Below are 22,239 nucleotides of genomic sequence, written 5' to 3'. Positions count from 1 at the left end.
GCTCACTTCAAATGTGGTGAATAAACAAGGCAATTTTCTTAATTTATGTTACTGCACATTAATACAATATATTACAGACCTAAATGGACAACTAAAAAAGGGTTTCGTTCCTTTGGTAAAAAAACTTATTTTTTTTTCATGGTAAGGATGACCTTTGCATGGAATTACCCTGTAACTAATTTGCATAATGCCCGTCTATCCTTGATCGAACCATTTCAGACACTGTGAGAAAAGAGCTGATGCTGCAATGGATGTTATGAGAAAATTTAAGTGTTTTTGGACTTTTGATGCCTGTAAACCTATTGTAGGGGACCTTTAAAACAAAATTAAGAACTTTTAAAATAGTACAATAGGGACTAGGGCTGGGCGATAAAACGATAACGATATGTATCGCGATAGACACGTGATCGATATCAATAAAAAATGTGTTCGATAAAACGTTCGATTTTTTTTTTTTTTTTATTCTTCGTCGGAAGAAAACAGGTTGCGAAGCAAGTTTGGTTGCATTAACAAAGGCACTCGCTCTCTGGTAACCTAGCAACATAGGGAGTGACACGCTAACAGCCAATCATGTAACAGTATCAGTTTGGTTGCGCCATATCGTTGTCTCGTGCTGGTCTGCTGGATTCCTCTTCAGTAACCGGCAACTGATAAGCAGAAAATGAGTGCCGCAGTGAGCGAGGAAATTGTAAATAAAAGAGGAAAAGTCAGCTCGCCAGTATGGCAGTTTTTTGGATATTATAAGTCTGACCGTAGTCAGACCAATGTCGTCTGCAAATTATGCAAGACCGTCGTCCCCGCCAAGACTGGTAATACCACGAACTTGATGTACCACCTTAGCCGCGCTCACCCTTTGGAGCACAGCTGTATTCAACCAACAACATCTGTAGCTGCAACACCGCACAACATTTTAATTATTTGAGTTTTCCATGGTTGTTGACATTTCTGTCTTAATAACTGAGGGGATTATGATCAGAGGAAGGTTAAGTTTAAAATAAAAATGTTTAAATGTAATATATTTTTCTCCTGGTCCTTATTTTAAATGGGTCAGAAAAAATATCAATAATTATCGATATCGACCGATATGAAACACTGATATCGTGATACAGTTTTCAGCCATATCGCCCAGCCCTAATAGGGACACTATAAAGCTTTATTAATTCATGCATTTGTGACATCAGAACAACTTACATTTGTGTGGTTTTTCCAGACGTTGTGTTTATAATCAGTGTTTTATATCCTCCTACAGAAACAACAGCTACGACTATAGGAGCTGGAAATGCTGAAAACACATGGAGACCAGGGTTATTATAGTTCACTTAAACCAAAACTATTAAAAGAAACATTTTCATTACTTGAAATAAAATAAACTCCTCTCTCCTTTTTTTTTTACTTGCACTGCCTGTCACATGCATAGTATAGCTCTCTCTGTCAGCGGTGAGATTTACACATGTGATAAATGCAGGGAGATAGTCAGGCTGACAGAGAGAATCTCAGAATTAGAGACACACATCCAAACTGTAATTGAGGATTGCAGGAATGCAAGGGCTTTAGATACTGTTTTGGATGCGACTAGCTTAGTGAACTCTGTACATTGTTCGGTTCCGGTTGTAGAGCCTGTGCAGCAGGGCAATTGGGTGACTGTGAGGCGGCCTAGTCACGGGACAAAACATTTTACAAATGATTTGCTCCTATCATCAGATCGAGGTTGTATCTCTCTATTAGTGTTACTAGATCTCAGTGCTACTTTTGACACTATCGACCACAATATTCTTTTGAATAGACTTGAAAATTATGTTGGCATTAGTGGAATTGCATTGGCATGGTTCAAATCTTACTTATCTGAACGTTATCAGTTTGTATCAGTTTCTTCGCGCCCTGACGAAACTTACCAATTCACAAAATTAACGGAATGCATAGCTGATATAAAAAATTGGATGACCAGTAATTTCTTACTACTAAATTCACTTACTACTACACTTTTTTTCTTCTTCACGCAATAACCTAGAATACTGTCTAACACTTGATGGCTGCTTTAAGTCTTTGTCGTCAGTTAGGAACCTGGGTGTGCTCTTTAATACCAATCTTTCATTTGAAAGCCATGTTTCTAGCATCTGTAAAACCACGTTCTTTCATCTTAAAAATATATCTAAACTACGACATATGCTCTCAATGAAAAATGCAGAACAGTTAGTTCATGCGTTCATGACCTCAAGGCTAGATTACTGTAACGCTCTACTGGGTGGTTGTTCTGCTCGCCTGATAAATAAACTACAGCTCGTACAAAACGCAGCAGCTAGAGTTCTTACTAGAACCAGGAAGTATGACCATATTAGCCCAGTTCTGTCAACACTGCATTGGCCCCCTATTAAACATAGTATAGATTTTAAAATCTTGCTACTTGCTTACAAAGCATTAAATGGTTTAGCTCCCCAGTACCTGAGTGAGCTCTTAATGCATTATAGTCCTTCACATCTATTGCGATCTCAGAATTCAGGCCAGTTGTTAATCCTAGAATATCAAAATCAACTGCAGGCGGCAGATCCTTTTCCTATTTAGCACCTAAACTTTGGAACAGTCTTCCTATCACTGTTCGGGAAGCAGACACACTCTGTCAGTTTAAATCTAGACTAAAAACACATCTGTTTAAACTTGCATACCCAACACATCTACTTCTATAATTCAAATCATGTAAATTGTTAAGCTGCATGGATTAGGTCAGCCGGAAACCAGCAACGCTTCCCATAACACCTGATGTACTCGCTACATCATAAGAAGAATGGTGTCTACGCTAATATTAGTCTCTCTCTGTTTATCCCGAGGTTTGCCGCAGCCTGCCAGATTCAGGCCGTATCCAGATGAGATGAAGGACCTTCGCCTAGACATGACGATAGCGCAGCCCTGACGTTTCAACTAAATGATCCCCTGCGAAGGCCTCCTTCCCTTTCCTTTCCCTATGTATAGATAAAACGTTATCAAATTTATTTCAGTTCGCATAGATCCACGGACACAACTAATTTTTCTGTATTATGCAGACCAGACAGGTAATTTGGCAAATATCACTTTTTTTAAAAAAAGACCAAGCTTCTGCGCACATACACTGAAACACACAAACCTATAGACTAAACACGTAAATGAATGGCAAGAATGCATTAAAGGTATGTGTTTTTTTCTTCAGTAGGAAAGGTGTCATTTAAGCGGCCCCCAAAGTAATAATTAACAATTTTTTACAACGGAAGTGATTTCAATCAAAAGCCAACTTTAGCTCGATAATAATTTTCCTATTGTCACCGTGAAAGCTGCACTTATTCGGGTGAACTTGAGTTTTCAGTCTGCTAGCTTTTGTTTTAAATAGTGTTCACGAGTTCACATATACATATAATTAGATAGAGAAAAGTAATGCGTATTTGGCGTGCTGTCCAGGGGGAGGGCTCCGAGCTTGGAATTTTGGCCCGAACCCAGAGTACTCCCCCCGGATGTGGTTATGAGAGATAGAATTAGAAGTGAGGAGATGGGGTGGTGGAGGGATGCTGATAAACTGTCAATCGAACAGAGCTAAGTCTGCCGTATATATACCTCTGTTGGTTGATTAGCTGAATGCTTTCCACCTGTGATAATTAGTCTAATTATCTGCGCCTGCTCCTCCCGAATTTTGTTAATAAAACATCATTTATTTTCTTAAGTGAACACTTGTTCATGTAACTCACTCCAGCCGAACACGGTGATCTTCCTCACGTAGTTTGTGATGGTGATGTTCTGTCTGATGAGCCATAAGTACATATGAAGAGCTTGAATGAAGAACCAGGTGAATGTAGTCAGCATGGAGTAATGCATGAGCAGCGCTATGAAGACACACGCAGCCTTGACTTCTGTGTTGGCGACGCTCTCGTTTGACAAAAAGGATAAATTCAGGAGAAACAAAGCCACAAACATGTTGATCAAGATCTTCGTGGCCTGATTTGATTTGGCTTTCCTGTTCAAATATAAAAACAACCTGTATTTGTAACATGCATTTATGCATTTAGCAGACACTTTTATCCAAAAGATGAACAAATGCAATTGGTCAAAGAACTTAAAGTAACTGTTATAATTTAGGATACTCTACCGTAACAGGAAATGCATGAACAGAGCGACGGACAGAAAAAACATGGAGATGCCACAGCCAATAGAAGTGATGAAGCTCAGTGAATCCACATAATCTGTGATGTTTTCATTTGCATCTGGAGGAGACTGAGAGATCAGAGAAACACAAACACAACCGAAACAACCCTTTAAAAACACATAGCTGTTTGTTAGCAAGAATCAGATCTTTCAATTTTAAATGCTATATTTAAGTTTCTTTAGTCATCTTGTACAAGTTCACTAGCATAAAGATGTGGAAAAGACTGATATTAGCTGGGTTTCTGTGAAGCGAATCTTTTCAAAGTTTGCAAAACAACAAAAAAGTGAATTAGGTGCTTTTCCATCAAGTTGTTTGAGTGAATGACAGTGATCATGTGCTCAGGGGCTCGAACACCCACAGAAATTGTTGAGCACCTACGGAAAAAACACAAGATATTCTCCATTCATTTCAACCAGTAAAAAAGATTGCAGCTTTCAGACACTACAATTTATTCTCGTTTTTATAGTTCATATAAGGCCGTTTCTATGGTGTTATGTAATGACAAATGTCCAGAGCGCATCCATGTAATGCGCGAGCATGAATCTCTAAGCTCACAGGCAGATTTTAGTCAGCTAGTTCTGTAAATTTTATTATTTAATGGTTATTTTTGAGTTAAGTGCTTATTGTAACTATGTATTTATTCCATTATTTAATTTAGTGAACCACTACTTATCAGATCAGCGAGAGAACAACTCGTGACAACACTAATGGAAAGAATGTACTTTGGTTTGGTTGGTAATGTATTTATAGTATGTGCATTTCTCTTCGTGAGTCTTGAATAACTTTTATGTAATTAATTTATCAAGTGCACCATTGAATGGAGAAAACATGAAAAACTAACAGTGTAATTAATGTATTTGAGTAATGAGAATGTTAAAATGTTTTAAGGACCATTTGTTGCGTACATGTATAATAACCTAAATCGGCACCTATGACAGTGGGACTGGTAACCTAGTAACCAACATTAAATAAAACATCATCAGCCTAAACAGTCACGTGGGTTTAATGTTCGCTACATCAGAATTTATTTGGCAAATGTTTTCATCTCTTACTATTCGTATAAGGCCTGACTATTTTGCACACAAGTCAAAAACCACCTAGTGAGCGTAAAAACTTTTTTGCAAATTAAGGAATTTTTCCCCCAAAATTTGCCTTTTCCATCCCTCGTTTCTGATGCGATACTTCAAAATGCACATAAAAACAGGGTGATGGAAACATAACTACTGATTTCATGGGGTCTTTAAAGGAAACTCTGAGAAGCTTCTCACCATCAGCACTGCAAAGAACGTCAGATGTGAACACGAGCACTTTATGGTGTTATTGTTGATTTTTTCTGTCTCACAGCCAGATGTCGTCCATGTAAGATTTCCTTCAAAGAAAAGACAGTGACAATTTAAATAAAATAAATTGGGTTTGTGTATGGGTAGGGTTGGGATTCTGCCTAATGTTTCCGGTTCCAATTCTATTAGCTATTTTTTAATAAATGTTAAAGAAAAATAATGCACAATACTCTGTCATGATTCCTGTCTTGTGTTCCCCCGTCTTGTTCAAGGACTTTTAGTTTGAAGTGTTTTCTGTTCTTTTGTTTGTTCACTTCCTGTGTTTAATTCCTGTTTGCTTTGTACCTTGATTGTTTCCATAGTTACCCTCATTTGTTTCCATGACAATTAATCACCCTCACCTGTCCTGTGTTAGCCCCTTGTTAAGGAATTAGTTCACTTTAAAATGAAAATTATCCCATGATTTACTCACCTTCAAGCCATTCTAGGTGTATATGCCTTTTTTTCTTTCAGACGAATACAATCAGAGTTATATTAATAATCACCCTGATGCTCCTAAGCTTTATAATGGCAGTGCATGAAAAACCACCTGTTTGAAACTCAAGAAAGTGCATCCATCCATCATAAACGTACTCCACACGGCTCTGGGGGTTAATAAAAGCCTTCTGAAGCGAAGTGATGCGTTTGGGGAAGAAAAATATCCATATTTAACACGTTATAAAGTAAAATAACTAGCTTTTATCTTCATAAATTGAATATGTAAGGTCTGGTGGAAGCTAGTTATTTCAAACTTCATATTGAAATAGCGGATTTTACGGTTTAATACTCAGACACTCATCCATATCACGATTTGATTAATTGTCAAACCTCAATTTTGATTTATTCATCCCAAATTTGCCAAATTTTGTAATATTCCACGTTATACAGTCAATCCCATTTTTATGATTGGATTCCATAATTCCATCCGTGTTTTGTGGAAATCACAGAATCCTACTATAAAAACGGCACACAGCCCACCACCACAACCATTTTCGGAAATGAAAGTTATGAATTGCGCATGGTTCCGACTTTTTTTTTTTAAAAAACAGAACCGGTTTTGGATAAGATCCGGTTCTCTGTTCCCATTCCAATTTATGGAAACTAACGAATGCAGCCATAAATGAATTTACCTTTGCCATCCCAAGAACTGCAGGATGCATCGCCAACCTGTAAGAACATTTTTTATTTTTTTATTTTTTGCTTTCAGAGTGTCTGGTCATTATAACGAAATAAGATTCACAAATTCTTCATTACCAGATCTTTCTGTGTAAAGAACATTTCTATATTGTCTGTAAGGTTGGAGATATTGGCGCCCATCGTTATTCCGTAAACCTCATCATTCAAAACAGTGTAATTTTTAGTTTCATTCTAAATAAGAAACCATATTAGAATAAAAGAGCAATCATTAATCAAATTTAAACGTGAAAAAAAATTGATTAAAAAATTGTTAAAGGAATAGTTCACTGAAAAACTTAAAAAAAAAAACAAAAAAAAACCTTATTTCCCATGTTTCTGAACCGTAAAACTCCAACAAACGCCCTTCCGTTGTTTTCCGGTTGTGATTTATCAAAGGCCTCGCTGGGCATCGTTACAGACCAGGGAAAGTCCGTATTCAGGTCACTTTGACAGTCAACAATCTGTGAAAAGAAGAATTATCATTGATAAATAGAGTCCTACCCAGATGGGCATATTTTAATGCTTCTCAGGCCTTACATTTATCATGCTCTGATCTATAGCGTAGCATAAATCTTCAGTTTCTGTGTTCTCAGCTTGCATTTGGAGAATACCAATAACATCCCCCTTCACAATCTGTGCACTGCTTTTATTGTCTTTTTTCATCCGCTCCACCAGGGACTTCAGACTGTCTAAGGCAACACTGCAAAACAGGCTTAATCACTCTGTATTTTGTGATGGAGTTTTAATTTTAAAAGTCACTGGTAACCACACACTTACGATGCTTTTGAGGGATTAATAAATCCGTCCTTGTCCTTTGGATCTTCTGATGTTACATTGTAAGTTGTCTCAGGTAGTTTGAAACAGGCGGTTTTGTTTGCTTGACTACAAGCAGTAGATGTCTCATTGCAGGTCACACACCTCCATTCACTCCCGTTTGAACGCAGAATGTATTTGCTTCCTTCATTCTCTTCGGCACACAGAAATAAATGGGATGGATTTTATTAATATATTTGTGCAACTGAATGTCAAAGATTAAAGCGATCTAATATATTGTTGCTTATTTATAAACATTGAAATGCTAATCTCAGCATTGTAGTGCTTCATGCATGTTCATCACAATTCTTATTCACATAGACATAGTCTAGTCATTAAAAGTGAAGTGTAGTTTTTGCTACAATGGCACCTAGTGGAATTACAAATATAAAGCATATTTTGCAATCTCCTCTTCCACACATCATTTCTCCCTCAACTCAGATATCACAATAATGCTCTTTTGTGGGTGCTTGTGAAGACATGTCTCAAGAGGTAAAAGTAGGTTAAATGCAATAATAGGTCCAGTATATTAGGAATATTTAGCTATGTTTCTATATGTCATGTAGGCCTGGGCGATAAAACGGTATCGATATTTATCGACGGTACGTCTTATTCGATAACGATAGAAAAAATGTTCGATATAACTCTCGATATAGTTTCACTTAAATGCATTAAAATGTAAACAGACATGAAGGTTGGTTGCATGCACAACTTTCAAGCTCACTCCGTCCCTGGATCACAAACAGACGTGCTACAAGTGACACGCAAACAAGTTGCTGTGGAGTTCAGGTGCGCAATTCGCCACGTGAGATCAGAACACACAAACACATGAAAATGAGTGCTGTACCTGCCGGCGACGAGGAGATTGTGAATAAAAAGGACACATCAGCTCATCAGTGTGGCAGTTTCATGGTTTCCTTTTGTCTTACAGTTGATCTACTTCAAAGTTTGTCTTGAGAGAGCAGTTGGTATTAACAGCTGCACAAACAGTGTTTTCAACAACACGGTATCTTTATTTCTGTTACAAATATTAAAATTATCACAGAAGTACTGAGATAAAAGTTTATAGTTCAGATATAAATATTAATGTCTATGTTATCGATCAAAATAGAGCAAATCAGCTTTTGAAAGAAACTTGAACACGCTGAAAATGACGCATTAATCGATTACATTGTTTCACCACCAGGTGGCGATAAGTGACTGGTTAAAAAATGCATTTGATGTTGAATCTTTATTCAACAGATTCTTTCAAATATACACTGATTCATCCAGTAATGAAACAAGAGTATTTATGGGCATCATTGAATCATACATCCAAACAGATTTTTTTTAAAATAAATAATTCAAATATATTTAAAATTTTAAAAAAGACTGCAGCAATTAATATTTTGTCAGAACCTCTAGTAAATTACATTATTTCGTTTAGTTGACATTCAGAATTGTGATCTCGGTTTGAAAAAAAAAAAAAAAAAAAAAAATTCTCAATTTATCCAGAATTGTGCAGCTCTACGTTTCTTTAACACTTATTTATTTAATCTTCATATAAAATATAAAAAAGATTTGTTTACATTTTATTTAGCTTTGTTTTAAAAATTATTTGTTGTTTGGCTTAATTAAAATTGCATTGGTTAAATTCAAACATTTTTTACTACATTTTTTTCAATAATTATCGATACCGATCAATATGAAACATTATATCATGATATTTTTTTTTAGCTGTGTCGCCCAGCCCTAATGTCATGACTGAGCAATTGTGTAGGCAAACACTTTCTAGAGCAGGGGTGTCCAAACCTGCAGAGTCACTTTCCTGCAGAGTTAGCCCCAACTTGCCTCAACAAACCTGCCTTGAAGTGTCTATTACCAAACGCACCAAACACCAAAAATACAATTACAACAAATTTCATCACCAGTAGTACACGCACTGCCCGATTTTGTACACACAGGTCGCACGTGCATTGAATTTGTTTTGCATTAATCTTGTTTCACAGTAGAAAATTAAATTAAAGTGGAAAAATACTGGAGACTGCAACAACAACAGACGCCCGTATTTACAAGTGCTTGTGTGAGGGGGTTATGAGAAAGCCACAACTTTAGTTTAAAAGAATACAATGAAATTTTTATCAGTCAGAACTTCTGGAGAAAAATAGTGCAGATACTGGACAAAGATGAAACTTTCTAGAGCACGTGTCAAGCGATAGTGTATGTGTAAAAAAACAAAAAACTTTAGGCTTAAGATGGGGAAATGGGTACAGTGTTAATTTAATGGCACAAATCGAGCACAAACGAATGGGACCAGTTTAGAGTGATTTGAACAACATGGGGTGGAGAGTTATGTCACACAACCCAAAAAAATAATGTACAATATCTCAAACACCAAACCAGCAGAAACGTTTGTTTTTGCGGCACAAATCAGCACAAACGTAGCACAAATGAATGGAAAAGAGAAATAATGTTAGATTATCGGCGTACAGTAAGTGTAACTTTCTTACATTCTCCGAACTTAAATTTTCACTAACAAATATGCTGTCAGTTTACATGTACTATTTAATTATGCAAAATATAATACAATAATATATTAATAATAATAATATATCCATGTTTGGCCCTGGTTGAGAAGTACTGTGGTAAATCCTAAGGCTTGTTTCACATAAGCAATAGCATGTAGGCTGAATGAATAACTAGGTTTATAGTGTAATTTCACTTTATATTCTGCTGAGTTTGAAGTATGACATACAGCAACTAAAACAACTAATTATCTTATAAATCTTAAGACAGACTTACCTCTGCATGTATCATTGTCATATTTAGCTTTTTTACACCTCTCCTTGAGATTAACAGATGGGATTTTCGGACAACCTCAAGAGACCATGACAACAAATAATAATTCAACATAATTATCAAATCATACTGTAGCTGTATGAGTTAAAAGCAATAAAACTTTTGCATTGAATAGTTATCAGAGACAGTCGAGAAAGTAATAAAAGAACAACATAGGAATAAAATGCAATATAGAGTTTGAGTAACGTAGCCTAATATTGTTTACATGTTTGACCAGAGACAGCAGATTAATGTTCAGAGTCAGTTGTTTAAGTTCCTGAAGAGTGAAACACTGTGATTTTAAAACAATTTTAAAATACCTATTAATTAATCTGTTTGTTTGAGCAGATCGACACCATCGACAAATGGCAGACAGAAGGAGTGTCAGGAAAACTGCTTTGATAACAGTCTGTATGTTTGAGTTTGATGCGATCTGCACGGACCAAACTGACACGTCATAATGTCATACAGCACGCCATGATCACGGTACCTGTCATATTCTGTCTGTTCTCTGTGCTTTATTTATGTGGTCTTTTAATTTGCAGTTTGTCCTGTTCTGTTCTTGTTTTCTGTGCCATGTTTGTAGTCCCTTTGTATTTTTATCGTTATTAGTCTCTGATTGTTCACAGCTGTGTCTTGTTACTTGTTAGTCAGTTGCACCATGTCTACACTGAACGCAAGCGCCATCCAATGCACAATAAATAACACACAACTTCACAAACAAATGTCAGAATCTATTTAAATAATTACTTAGACTCTTTTCATATTATTCACATTATGAAATAAATGTTTTTCTCTAATACACATTGGCCACAATTATCAGCACCCGTTCTATGGTCAGATGAAACTAAAAAAATATTTTTTTGGCAACAAGATGGGTTTGGTGCAAACAGGGATAAAAAGCACCCCATGCCCACGGTTAAATATACTGCTGGATCTTTAATGCTGTGGGCCTATTTTCCTGCTGGAGGTCCTGGACATCTTGTTCAGATACATGTCATCATGGATTCTATCAAATACCAACAGATAAAAAATCAAAACCTGACCGCTTTTGCTAGAAATCTTATTATGGGCCACGGTTGGATCTTCCATCAGGACAATGATCCTAAATCAACACAATAATGGGTCACAAAATGAAGGTTCTGTCATGTTCACCCCAGTCCCCTGACCTGAACCCTACAGAAAACTGAAGAGGAGAAGCACTAACATGGAGCCAGGAATCTGAAGGATCTGAAGAGATTCTTTATGGAGGAACAATCTCTGATCTCCAAACTCATCAGGCATTATAGGAGACGAATCGGTGCTGTTATGTCGGCAAAAGGAGGTTGCAAAAAGTATTGAATAATTGGGTGCCATTAATTGTGTATTAGAGAAAAACATTTATTTCATAATGAGATTTTCCATCTTTATTTATTTTACTTTAATGAAAGGTTAGATTTTAGTGATTTTTTTTTTTTTTTTTTTTTTTAATAAAAGAAAAAGGATTAACATTGCAGATTTATTTCCACAGGCTTCTTTGTTCATATTTACCAAGGGTGCTAATAATTCTGACCATGACTGAATATTTAATGTTACTTGTGCTTTGTCACATATGCCAAAAAAAAGACAGTAAACTGATGTTCTGTACTGTCTGTGATGTACTCCAAGCGCTTGCATTCCTTCTGATACGCTCACCCTTAACAGCGACACGCAGCGACAAGATCCTATTAATTTGAATAGAGAACTGGGGATACGAGTGACAGTGACCATTGGCAACAGGATGTAGGCATGTCCAGTGATGCAACAAAGTTGAGATATATTGGGAGTGAAGTTGTCAGCAACTTTCTTATAATTTATGATCTCTCTGCAAGTACCATGCAAGTACCATGTTTTTACCATGCCTTAGAGAAAAACACTATTTTGTGAAGTAGCTAACATAGCATAATCAGATGCAGCTTTATTTTTAGTAACAGTAATACAGCATTTTCTCCATCATACAGTACGTTTTAAAATTAATTGCATGCCATTTATCAACACATGCCATCCAGCATTTAATATGATATTCTAAAATCGATCTATCTTACTGCAGTGTGTAACAGTGTCTCACAGCAGCCGCCGAGCGAACGCTCAGAGTAACGTTATGTAACATCATTTTCAACACACTCAAATGTATCTAATATGAGAAACAGAGGTGTGTTACCTCATACTCATGACTGGAAAAGCGGAAGCAGCGCCGGTGACTGTGGCATAATAAAAGTTCCGCTGCTCGTGAGGCGTGTGTTGCGCAGTCGCTCCAGCGGCCTCGTTCAGCTCCCACAACACTCGCTCCTGCTCTGCTTCATACTACAGTAACGTTAATAATCGCATCCATGAACATGATTTCTTCCTGAGTCCTATCCCTGTTCTTTTCCACCGGCTGTGAGGTGAAGACCACATGTCCCAAGATTCCGCGCTCAAACTTGGCAGTCATCAAGCTGCGCCTTTGTTTTGAATAGGCCACTAGCGACCTCTAGCGGACAGAAAATATTACATATTGCACCTTTAAGCTTGTCTCATAAAGCGAACGGGTTTATTGAGTTATTAAAGTGAGCAGACATTAATCGCAATATTTTGGTCTTATTTTCAGCATAAAGCATTTGGATTTATTTCGGTTTATTTTGGGATTATTCTTGTTCGCTGATTTTTCTAGCAAGATCTGGCAACTCGAATGAGTCAAGGCTTGTGCTTTCCCTGTGATTCACCACGCATACAGAAGAGAGACACATCTCCGATGAACGTTAACGTCATGAACAGCTAGTTGTTCAGTTCGGTTCCGTACACACTGCATAGAATTTCTGTAAATGCGGTTGTCACTCACGTATTTTCCTGAACTGTGTGTGTACAGAACGCGATTAAGCACTAAAAGGTGAACTGACAACCGAATTTAGCTGCAATGTGTACATGGCCTCTGTGTCTCAGAGACTGAATGGTTTCGTGAACCCAAATACACCGACCTGCGTGCTTTCGCCACAGGTAAATAGTCACGATGGCAAATAAAGCTCGCTGTTTCTCGATCATCATAAATATGAAACATTTAATATTTGTTTTTACCGGCAAGGAAACTGACTTGTTGACATGCAGTGACAAAGTCGCTTGCAGTTTGAATGCAGTTTCAAGCTGTTAGCGCGACGAGACAACGATGATGTTCGGTGTACACATGATGTTATCCCATCCCTTGTGTATTTAACTAAGCTCTTGCGCTTCCGATGTTCAGTGCAAGATTTTGTTCCATTATAGACGGTGCCTGTTGGTGTACTCAGTTCAGTTCATTGCGTTTTCTCTTTTATATTTAACTTGTTTTGTGTGTTTTTTTGTCATTACTTTCACCTTATTAAATTGTCTGCAATTAATTAGATCCTAATCTCTGGTTTCTGGCTTTGCCTCACATTACAGTAGCGTGGGACAGGTTAACCTTCTCGCTTTTCTTTCATATTTATTGCCAGGAGAATACAATGCAGGAAAATGATATAAAATGAAATAATGCACATAAAAGCACTAGATATAGTATATATAGCACAAGCTCATTCCCACTGGCCTGTTAAACCTGTCTTGTTAAACCACTGTCCTGCTCAAACTATAGACATAAACTGAAATTAAAAAACACTTTAAAAGTGGACAAAATCTTACCTGTGTTCGAGTTTCCATGTGAGGTGCAGACGGGGGTGCAGACTGGGGTGCAGATTTTGGTGCAGTCATGTTTGTTACACTTGCAAGTCACAGGGTCTACTAATAATCCAGCAGAAGGAAAGGTAATTATTACAACACTCACTAAATATAACTAGTCTAAAATAGTCTGTGGTTTTACCATAAACTGCTCTTCCAAACTCAAACACATTACAGTTCTTAGAAGACAATTAACACACCTAAGACAAACTGTTTGAATTGAGTCACTGATATCATTGATCAATCGTGACAACACTGATTTGTGGAAAATACATTTGTACTTGTGATATATGTGTGTGTGTTAAAATTTCATTAAATTTAGGACAAGACGCACCTGGTTTTGAAGCTGATAGCAGACATTTTAATTCATCTGGCAAAAACCACAGCTCTAGCTTGTCTTTACACGTCTCATTCATTCTTACTTCATATTTCCCTCCATGATTTGTTATGCTGAAACTGTGTGTTTTGCCAGATGCTTTGCACTGTCCTGAAAACCAGAGAGAAAATTTGATATTTATTGAAAAAATACTTTCTGAAGAGTTTTGAACTCGAGAACATACACAAATATACACGTTTTTACCTTGAAAAGATTTGTTTTTTCCGACATTCATTCTGCAAAAATTGTTTATCACTGTACCACAAGCTGATGGACATGTCAGTTTAATATCTGGAATAAAAAGAACTCAATATAATTAATTTGGAGCTTGATCTGTCAGCCGTCACAAAAACAGTCAGATAATAAGTTTACAGTATTCCCACAGTCATGTTAGCAGTGTATATTTCACATCTACCTTTTTCACTCGATTTCCAGAAACATACATCTGTCAAACCGTCACCGAGTATTATTATTTTTGAGCAGCCTGCACAAATGAAGACAACATTAAAAAGCTATTATGTAATGCTAATGTAAAACTCTATATTAGATTCACACATTTAGACTCATAATATTGTTTCAAACAAAATCATAGAATGTGGTTGATTTTGGTTTTACTGATATTGTATTTAAACTTATTGAAAAAGCCAACTTACTGATATTGTATTTCTTCTTAGACTAAAATTTCTAAATGCTTCTCCTCCTAGACTGTTCAAGCTACAACCACCAAACTCAGACTAGACCTTCAGACTGTTCTGACTTGAGTTACTATATCTTTTCAGACTGATCCGACTTACGGTTTTCCTAAAAATGCTGATTAAAACTTGGAAAAATCCTTTCTTTGAACTCTCTTGGCTGATCTGAAACTAAAACTCTAAAACTCTAACTGTCACAAATTCAAATATAAACACACTGAAGCCCATTAGACTCAATGAAGCTGCCATTCTATGTACTATCTTCAACTGGATGGAACTGGAATAAATACTTTGACTGTTGCGATCCCATCGGACTTATTATGATTCAGGCAGCTATCATAAAGCACTGTTCGCTGTTGGCCAGAGGAGACCTGGCTCCCCGACTGAGCCTGGTTTCTCCCAAGGTTTTTTCTCCATTTTAACACCTGTTTGCCACCTGATGTCACCTGTTGGAGTTTGGGTTCCTTGCTGCTGTCGCCTTTGGCTTGCTTAGTTGGGGACACTTGACATTTGATATTCAACAGTGTTTTGATCTCCTGCATTGACACCATTGTATGTGAACTGAACTGAGCTGGATGATGACATCACTGTTCACTCCAGTGCAGACTTAATTAACTAAATTAATAACTATTGATTCTTACATTGGAATGAATCAATACTGAATTTACTTAAGATGGACAATGACACTATTTTCTTTAAGGGCTGGTGTGCAGCCAAAATTATATACCAGTTATCACTGTAAAGCTGCTTTGACTCAATCTGCATTGTTAAAAGCGCTATATAAATAAAGGAGACTTGACTTGACTATTTATAGGCCATTTAAACGGATTCAAACTAAACTGATTCATCTATCTATCTATCTATCTATCTATCTATCTATCATCTATCAGGGATGGGCGATATCTTATCGTTTGCGATATACCATTGAAAAATCTCCTCACGATAAAAATTTGTCTCCTCACGATAATAACGATAAATCTAGTTGATGACGTAGTTTCGTGCGCGACCGATTCACTGTTCACGTGTGGAGTGAAAACAAGCATGGCGGAAGGCGGACGTGAGGCTGAGGAGGAGCTTGTTGTTAAGCGAGGAGCTACCTCCACAATTTGGAACTGGTTTGGTTATAGAAAATCAGATGTGGAGCAAACTACTGTAATCACTATAAACAAATGTTCAATGCAAGAGCCGTATGCTCTATGAGCAGTCATTTACGCCGTCATCACCCGGGTTTTGATAGCGTGCGAGCGCAGGTGAGACCTGAACATCCCACGTTGCTATCTGTTTAAACTCATTTAAACCTTGCCAATTTAAACACAAAAGAGAAAACGCACACGCTGTGAGGAGATTTGTGTGTACTCATCCGAAGCACGTACACGGAGAGCAGCTGTATTTTGTAAACTATCTGAAGACATAGTTGGGATCGTTACTTTTTGATACAGTGTTTGCACTATTTTTACAATTTGTTCCATGGGACAAGAGTGTTGAAAATTTAATTACCTAATTGGTGGTAGCATGTTTCACATACGTATTATATTTACATTCTAAGAGTGTTATTGACTGTTTCACACTGAACTTCTTTACTTTATCGGGTTACTTTAACATGTTTGTTACTTTATCAGTAACAAACACCTTAGCAACCACTCAGGGTACCCTAGCAACCGCATAGCAGCACCTTAGCAACCACCCAGAGTATCTTAGCAACACCCTAGCAACCATTCTGAGTACCCTAGCAACCACCCCAAAATACCCTAGCAACCGCATAGCAACACCTTAGCAACCACCCCGAGTATCTTAGCAACACCCTAGCAACCATTCTGAGTACCCTAGCAACCACCCCAAAATACCCTAGCAACCGCATAGCAACACCTTAGCAACCACTCAGGGTTACCAATATTATTGTTACGCCCCATTCTACTAAGAAAAGGGGCTGACGTGAGTTTGATGGATAACGGGGAAACCGACTCCAGCCGACAGATCACCACAGACATCAAAATAAGATCCGCAAAAGATTTATTAAGGTGGAATACAAAAAATTAAATAAAAGGAGCCATAACTTCAGGGTGCCCCAAGGCCAAAACAACAAACAAAATAGCAATTATAGATGCAGTCAAATACATGTACAAAATCATGGTCCAGTAGCATACAGCAGATCATCACAATATTAAGCATAACTCTCAGTTTTTATGGGTGTAAGTAACAACGCCTCTGCCATATATGGCGGCTGCCTATAATAGCAGACAGAGCACAGAAACTTGCTAACCACTTAGCCCTTTTTTTGGGCATCCCAAGCTGTTGAAGCCCCTTTACTACCAGCCTGTGTGTATGTCCTGAGCTGCCAAATATCGAGCCCGATAACCTATCTCTGAAATAGTGTTTAGGAGTGGTTGGTATTTAACTACTTTAGTCATAAAGGCTTCCTCCATACTGGAGTCAAAAGTACAAGCAACCTCCAAAACAAACACTTATCTAGACTCCTCATTAATCATAACAACATCAGGTGTATCATCAGATGTGAAAAGGTTTCAGAGTTACTATTACAATACTGGAACATGTATGGTTTTACACAGGAATGTTTATACATTCTTATTGGAGGTGTGAAGTAATTTGATATGTCTTTCACTATAAGGTCTACTATTCTGTCATGGCGTGCTATGTACATCCCCTTGTAGGCATGGCAGCCATTCAAAATATGCGGCAATGTTTCAACAATCTGTTCGCACGCACACACTCACTAGCTAGCTTTTAAACTACTAAACTAAAACTTAAACTATTTCTAACTGAAAAGCTTTTAAAACTACTCCAAACTTTCTGGCTAGGCTTTTTCAAGCCAACTTAGTTTGTCTACAAACTTTACTCATCTAGTTTACATTTTGATTTTTTTTTTTTCTTCTAATGTTGATAAATACATTGTTGAAAGCAACATACTTATCTGGTGTGAAGCACAACAGATGATCATCAGCCACAGCAAATGCTTTTGCAGAGACATAATTCCCAAAAACAGCCTGATAGACGACAGTTTAATTTTGTTTTCTACAGATATTAGAAATAAATCTTAAAGGATTTTATTATTACAATCTTGATGAAAGTCCACAGTCCAAGAGGAGAGAGTTTCATCCGTTCACATATGAAGGCGTACAGTTATGATCCGCTGCTCAGAGACACTGAAACAATGACATACGGTTCATTTGCATACATGAAAATCATGTTTATTTGTGCCTTTGACTGTGAATTTCAGTGTTCATTTACATTAAGGTCCAGTTTATCAAGTCACAGAGAATAATGTGAGCATAGAAAATAAATTATTATATTTAATAATGGCAAAAAGATGGCATAAATGAAGCTCTAGCGCAAGTTCTGCTGGGAAGACTCAAATGTTACGTCACCTATTAGTTCAGATCTAACCAATCATTATCTAACACTTGGAGTATAAAAGATCGGTACTTACACATGTCTGAGTTCGCAGATGCTGACGCCAACCTTCACCTCCATCCTCCCCACCACCACCAGGATGGTCCCTGTCCATACTTACCGGGGGTCAGCTACGCCCCTGCCTTCAGCTTCAGGCAGGAAACACAAAGTCCGCAACCCTCAGGATGTGAGCTATGGACGGGGCCTACACCAAAGAACCTTATCTTGTTATATTTTGCTTGCTGATTGGTAATAAATATCATTGTTTCGTTAGCTTGCCTCCCGAGTCTTTCTGGTAGAACTTTTATTAGTGGTTAGTACACGTTTCTGGGTCCAAGCCTCGACTCATTTCACTTGAGAACGGCATCTCCGCAGCCATTTTTGAGCGCTATTTATTCATATTAAACATTTAACATTTTAAAGTTAAACATTTAAAATACTTGTCTACACAACAGTCTCCGTGCTCACAGCGTCACAGGCATTAATATTTTAACGATTTATAAAAGATGAATCACTGTCTGGCCATCTGGGATTTTGGTATGGAGATAAAGGTTATGATTATAATTTTTTGTAAGTATTACACCACATCGTGTGTGTATATTAGCACCATTTGTTGTTTTCTTGTGGTATGAGATAGAGCGTTTGGACCCGGAAGCGCTGCCGCGTGACGTCAGACTTAACAACCGAATATTTAGATTGTTTTGCTATAGTTCAATTCAAGTCAAGTTTAAACAGGAAAAAAACTAAATCTGAAATGTTGGATATAAAATTTTTCTTTCTTACCTTTCAATAAATTGCACTTGCTGTGATATTTTGTCACTTAATGAATGATATTCACATATTTGCACATTTGACTGATTTAAATATATGTTTGAGCCAAAGTCCATCATGATTAAGACATTTTATCAGCTTCATTACAATCACATGAGAGGCTCTCAGAGATATAACACACTAGTTATGCTCAATAATGCAGAAGTCATTATCTGATTTTGACACTGTGTTTTCGTGTCTTACATTTCCAGTAACCAAATATGTTCTACATCCGTGTGTGAGAATTTTAAGCGGTTATATGACCAAGCAAATATCTGAATCCACAGGCGTGTGGCTTTAGTTTCATCCTGAAGATGTAAATTTGTTTTCTAAAAGAGGCTCAATATAGTTTGTGTCTCTGACATCCATATGCTCAAACATACAAAATTCAGTCCTCTCACAATAACAGACGGTTTCAGTAATGATCATCACAGATATTTGACATTTGTTTTGAGTGATTACAGTAAAGTTATCTATACATACATCATTTTAAACTGTTTTCACTCATTCATTTGGTGAAAATTTGATTTAGATTTTCTGATTTTGGTGAAAATACAGTTTCCTCTTGAACAGCAACTGTACAAATCAGTTTAAGAAATCAGTCTATAAAAAGTCTAAGAGACAAATACACCTTAAACCTTAGTTATCCTAATTATAAATGTTTTCCACATCATTAATTCTAGATGAACGATGGATGTGGTGGAGTATTTTGGATCATCAAAGAAACGGATCACTGTGAATGTGGTAGTAATACAGAAAGAGGAAAAACCCTAGAGGAAAAAAACAAACAAACTAAGAGAAACATATTTCATCTAATTCAAATACATTCAAGATATCATTAAAGCCATTTGTATAATTTTTAAAAGTAACTTTAGGCCAAATGCATTTGGTCAAATTAATTATTATAATAGCTGCCATTATAACCCCTTATAATCAATAAAGAGAATAAAACAAGCTGAATGAATGAATGAATAAATGAATAAATAAATAAATAAATATTTTAAAAATAATAAAATATAATATTTTGTTGCTCTTTAACTTGCACTAAAACATGCGATTTATACCATCCAAGCAGCCTATGTAGTATTAATAAAACTGCTCATCTTTAGTAATACAAGCTCAGAAACATTAAGGTTGTTTTCACATATAGTTCGTTATAAAAGAACCAAACCCACTTCACTGTGAACTAGAAAGGGAACCAGCCAAAAGTGACCTCAGTCCTTTTGGTGTTCACAATCTAGTGGACTCAAAAGAGAACCCAGTCCTTCTTTTGGTCCTCTTCAGCAATGAAGTGATCTCAGACCCTTTCTTGTTCACACCACAACTTTATAAGAACTCAGACCCCAGCTTTCTGTGCAGCTGTGGGTTTTGGGTATTCAAGATGACGTCTTCACATGTTGTAATCACATGGCTGTGGCACATTTTGAAGCAAATGACAAACAGAGAGAGAGTCAGACAAAGCAGAGCTAAAGGAAAGCATCTGAAAAAAACTGAAGAGGAAAAGGATGGCAGCTAAAAAGAAAATGTTCTTCTAACACTATCAGCAACTGCTGCTGCTTGCCACAGGACTGCTTGTGACGTTTCAGCTTTCATTTGAATGGTTAGTATAGAAAACTACGTAATTACATGTTGTCTTTTGAACTGTAATAATTTGATTCATTTATTAATATATATAGTTTTGTTGTTATTATCAGTGCAAAGTAGGGCAATTCAAGTGTTATAATGCTTCTTGCCAACCTTTCTGTATAATGCACTGTACTGTATTGTTACCAGGTCATGTTGTACAAAACCCAGGTCTCGTGTCTGGTGGGAAAGCACTGTAAACTGGACAGACAGCTATTGGTTGCGGAATGTCAGGATGAGAAGAGACTCATTCATGTTCCTCTGCAGTAAAATTAGACCATACCTGGAGCGACAGTGAACTTGCTACAGAGTTCCTCTCACTGTGGAACAAAGAGTTGCAGTTACGCTTTGGAGGCTTGCTGCAAATATTGAGTATCAATCCATTTCACACTTGTTTGGTATCAGCCTCTCAACCGCATGTACCGTGATGCCGCAAGTAGTCTCAGCCATTCTCCAAATCCTGAAACCAAATTTGATAAAAGTTCCTACAGGAAACAACCTGAGAAATGTAATAAATGGCTTCAGAAACAGGTGGGGCTTTCCCATATGTGCTGGGGCTATAGATGCCTTTGGCAGGCTAAAAGCCATGCTAAAATGATGGCGTTGCCTACATAAGAGAAATGATCACAACATCAGCAAGATAAACAAAGTTGTGGCAGCTTGTTGTACGTTTCATAATTACTGAGGTGAAATGCTGGAGTCTGACCTACTGGAAAATTTGGAAGATAAAGTGGACAGTGAAATGGGTTATGTAAAAGGTGTTACATCTGATGTGTTTTAGAAGTATGTGCCACACCTTCTCCTGCACAGACACACTCAAAAACACAACATACACAAAAGACAAACATACACATACACAAAAGACATCAGACATAACACCCCCACCCTTAAAAATAAAAAACATAGGTTTTTAAGAATGGATACGTGAAAGAGTGTCAGCGATCACATTTTCAACTCCCTTTTTACGGTTCGCTTTTGGGTCCTTTTAGGGGGGTCTGAGATAATTTGGTTTGTTCACATATACATGCTGAACCACTCTGAGAGTGTTTGGAGGGCTTAAACGAACTGGGTGTGAAAACACCCTTAGTAGCTCTAATAAGGTTATCTATATTTAATGTGTACAGTAAGAATATGCAGTTATTTACATTTGATTATTCAGGTTTTTTGTTGTAGGATATTACTTATTTGAATACCACTGTTAGTACATCTTCCTGAAAAAACTTAAAAGACTCTTTATTTAATTTGTATTTTTGTTCTGTTGTATTTGTCTTTTTTCGTAATTAGTTTCTTAGTTCTTATTGTATTACTATTATTAACTAGTTTTTGCTGAAGTATTGATAATTGTGAAATTTCACTGATATT

The 22,239-nt window shown here is 37.0% G+C and overlaps 1 protein-coding gene and 2 long non-coding RNA genes across 28 annotated transcripts in view; 1 reads left to right on the top strand and 2 right to left on the bottom strand.

Moving 5' to 3' along the window:
* Positions 1 to 22,239, bottom strand: part of LOC127498765 (adhesion G-protein coupled receptor G2-like) — a 210,597-nt gene that overhangs the window by 17,489 nt on the left and 170,869 nt on the right. For 15 of the 26 annotated variants that reach the window (XM_051868479.1, XM_051868497.1, XM_051868498.1 and 12 more), the window contains 2 exons: positions 3,708 to 3,973; positions 1,192 to 1,282 (listed from right to left, as the gene is read on the bottom strand). The exons of 10 other annotated variants lie outside the window; for them this stretch is intronic. In XM_051868479.1, the coding sequence (XP_051724439.1) occupies positions 1,192 to 1,282; positions 3,708 to 3,973 (357 nt within the window). The remainder of the gene's footprint in view (positions 1 to 1,191; positions 1,283 to 3,707; positions 3,974 to 22,239) is intronic. One more of the 26 variants, XM_051868468.1, reaches the window with a different exon arrangement.
* The window catches only part of LOC127498769 (uncharacterized), a 102,410-nt gene that overhangs the window by 31,814 nt on the left and 48,357 nt on the right, over positions 1 to 22,239 (top strand). The window lies entirely within an intron of this gene.
* Positions 7,441 to 14,033, bottom strand: LOC127498770 (uncharacterized). Its single transcript, XR_007925971.1, has 3 exons — positions 13,933 to 14,033; positions 10,252 to 10,326; positions 7,441 to 7,624 (listed from the first exon to the last, which is right to left on the bottom strand). It is a non-coding gene; the product is annotated as an uncharacterized LOC127498770 (long non-coding RNA).

Source organism: Ctenopharyngodon idella, chromosome 17, assembly GCF_019924925.1.
Source record: "Ctenopharyngodon idella isolate HZGC_01 chromosome 17, HZGC01, whole genome shotgun sequence".
NCBI classification, from domain to species: domain Eukaryota; kingdom Metazoa; phylum Chordata; class Actinopteri; order Cypriniformes; family Xenocyprididae; genus Ctenopharyngodon; species Ctenopharyngodon idella.
This window is presented reverse-complemented; position numbering and strand designations above follow the sequence as displayed.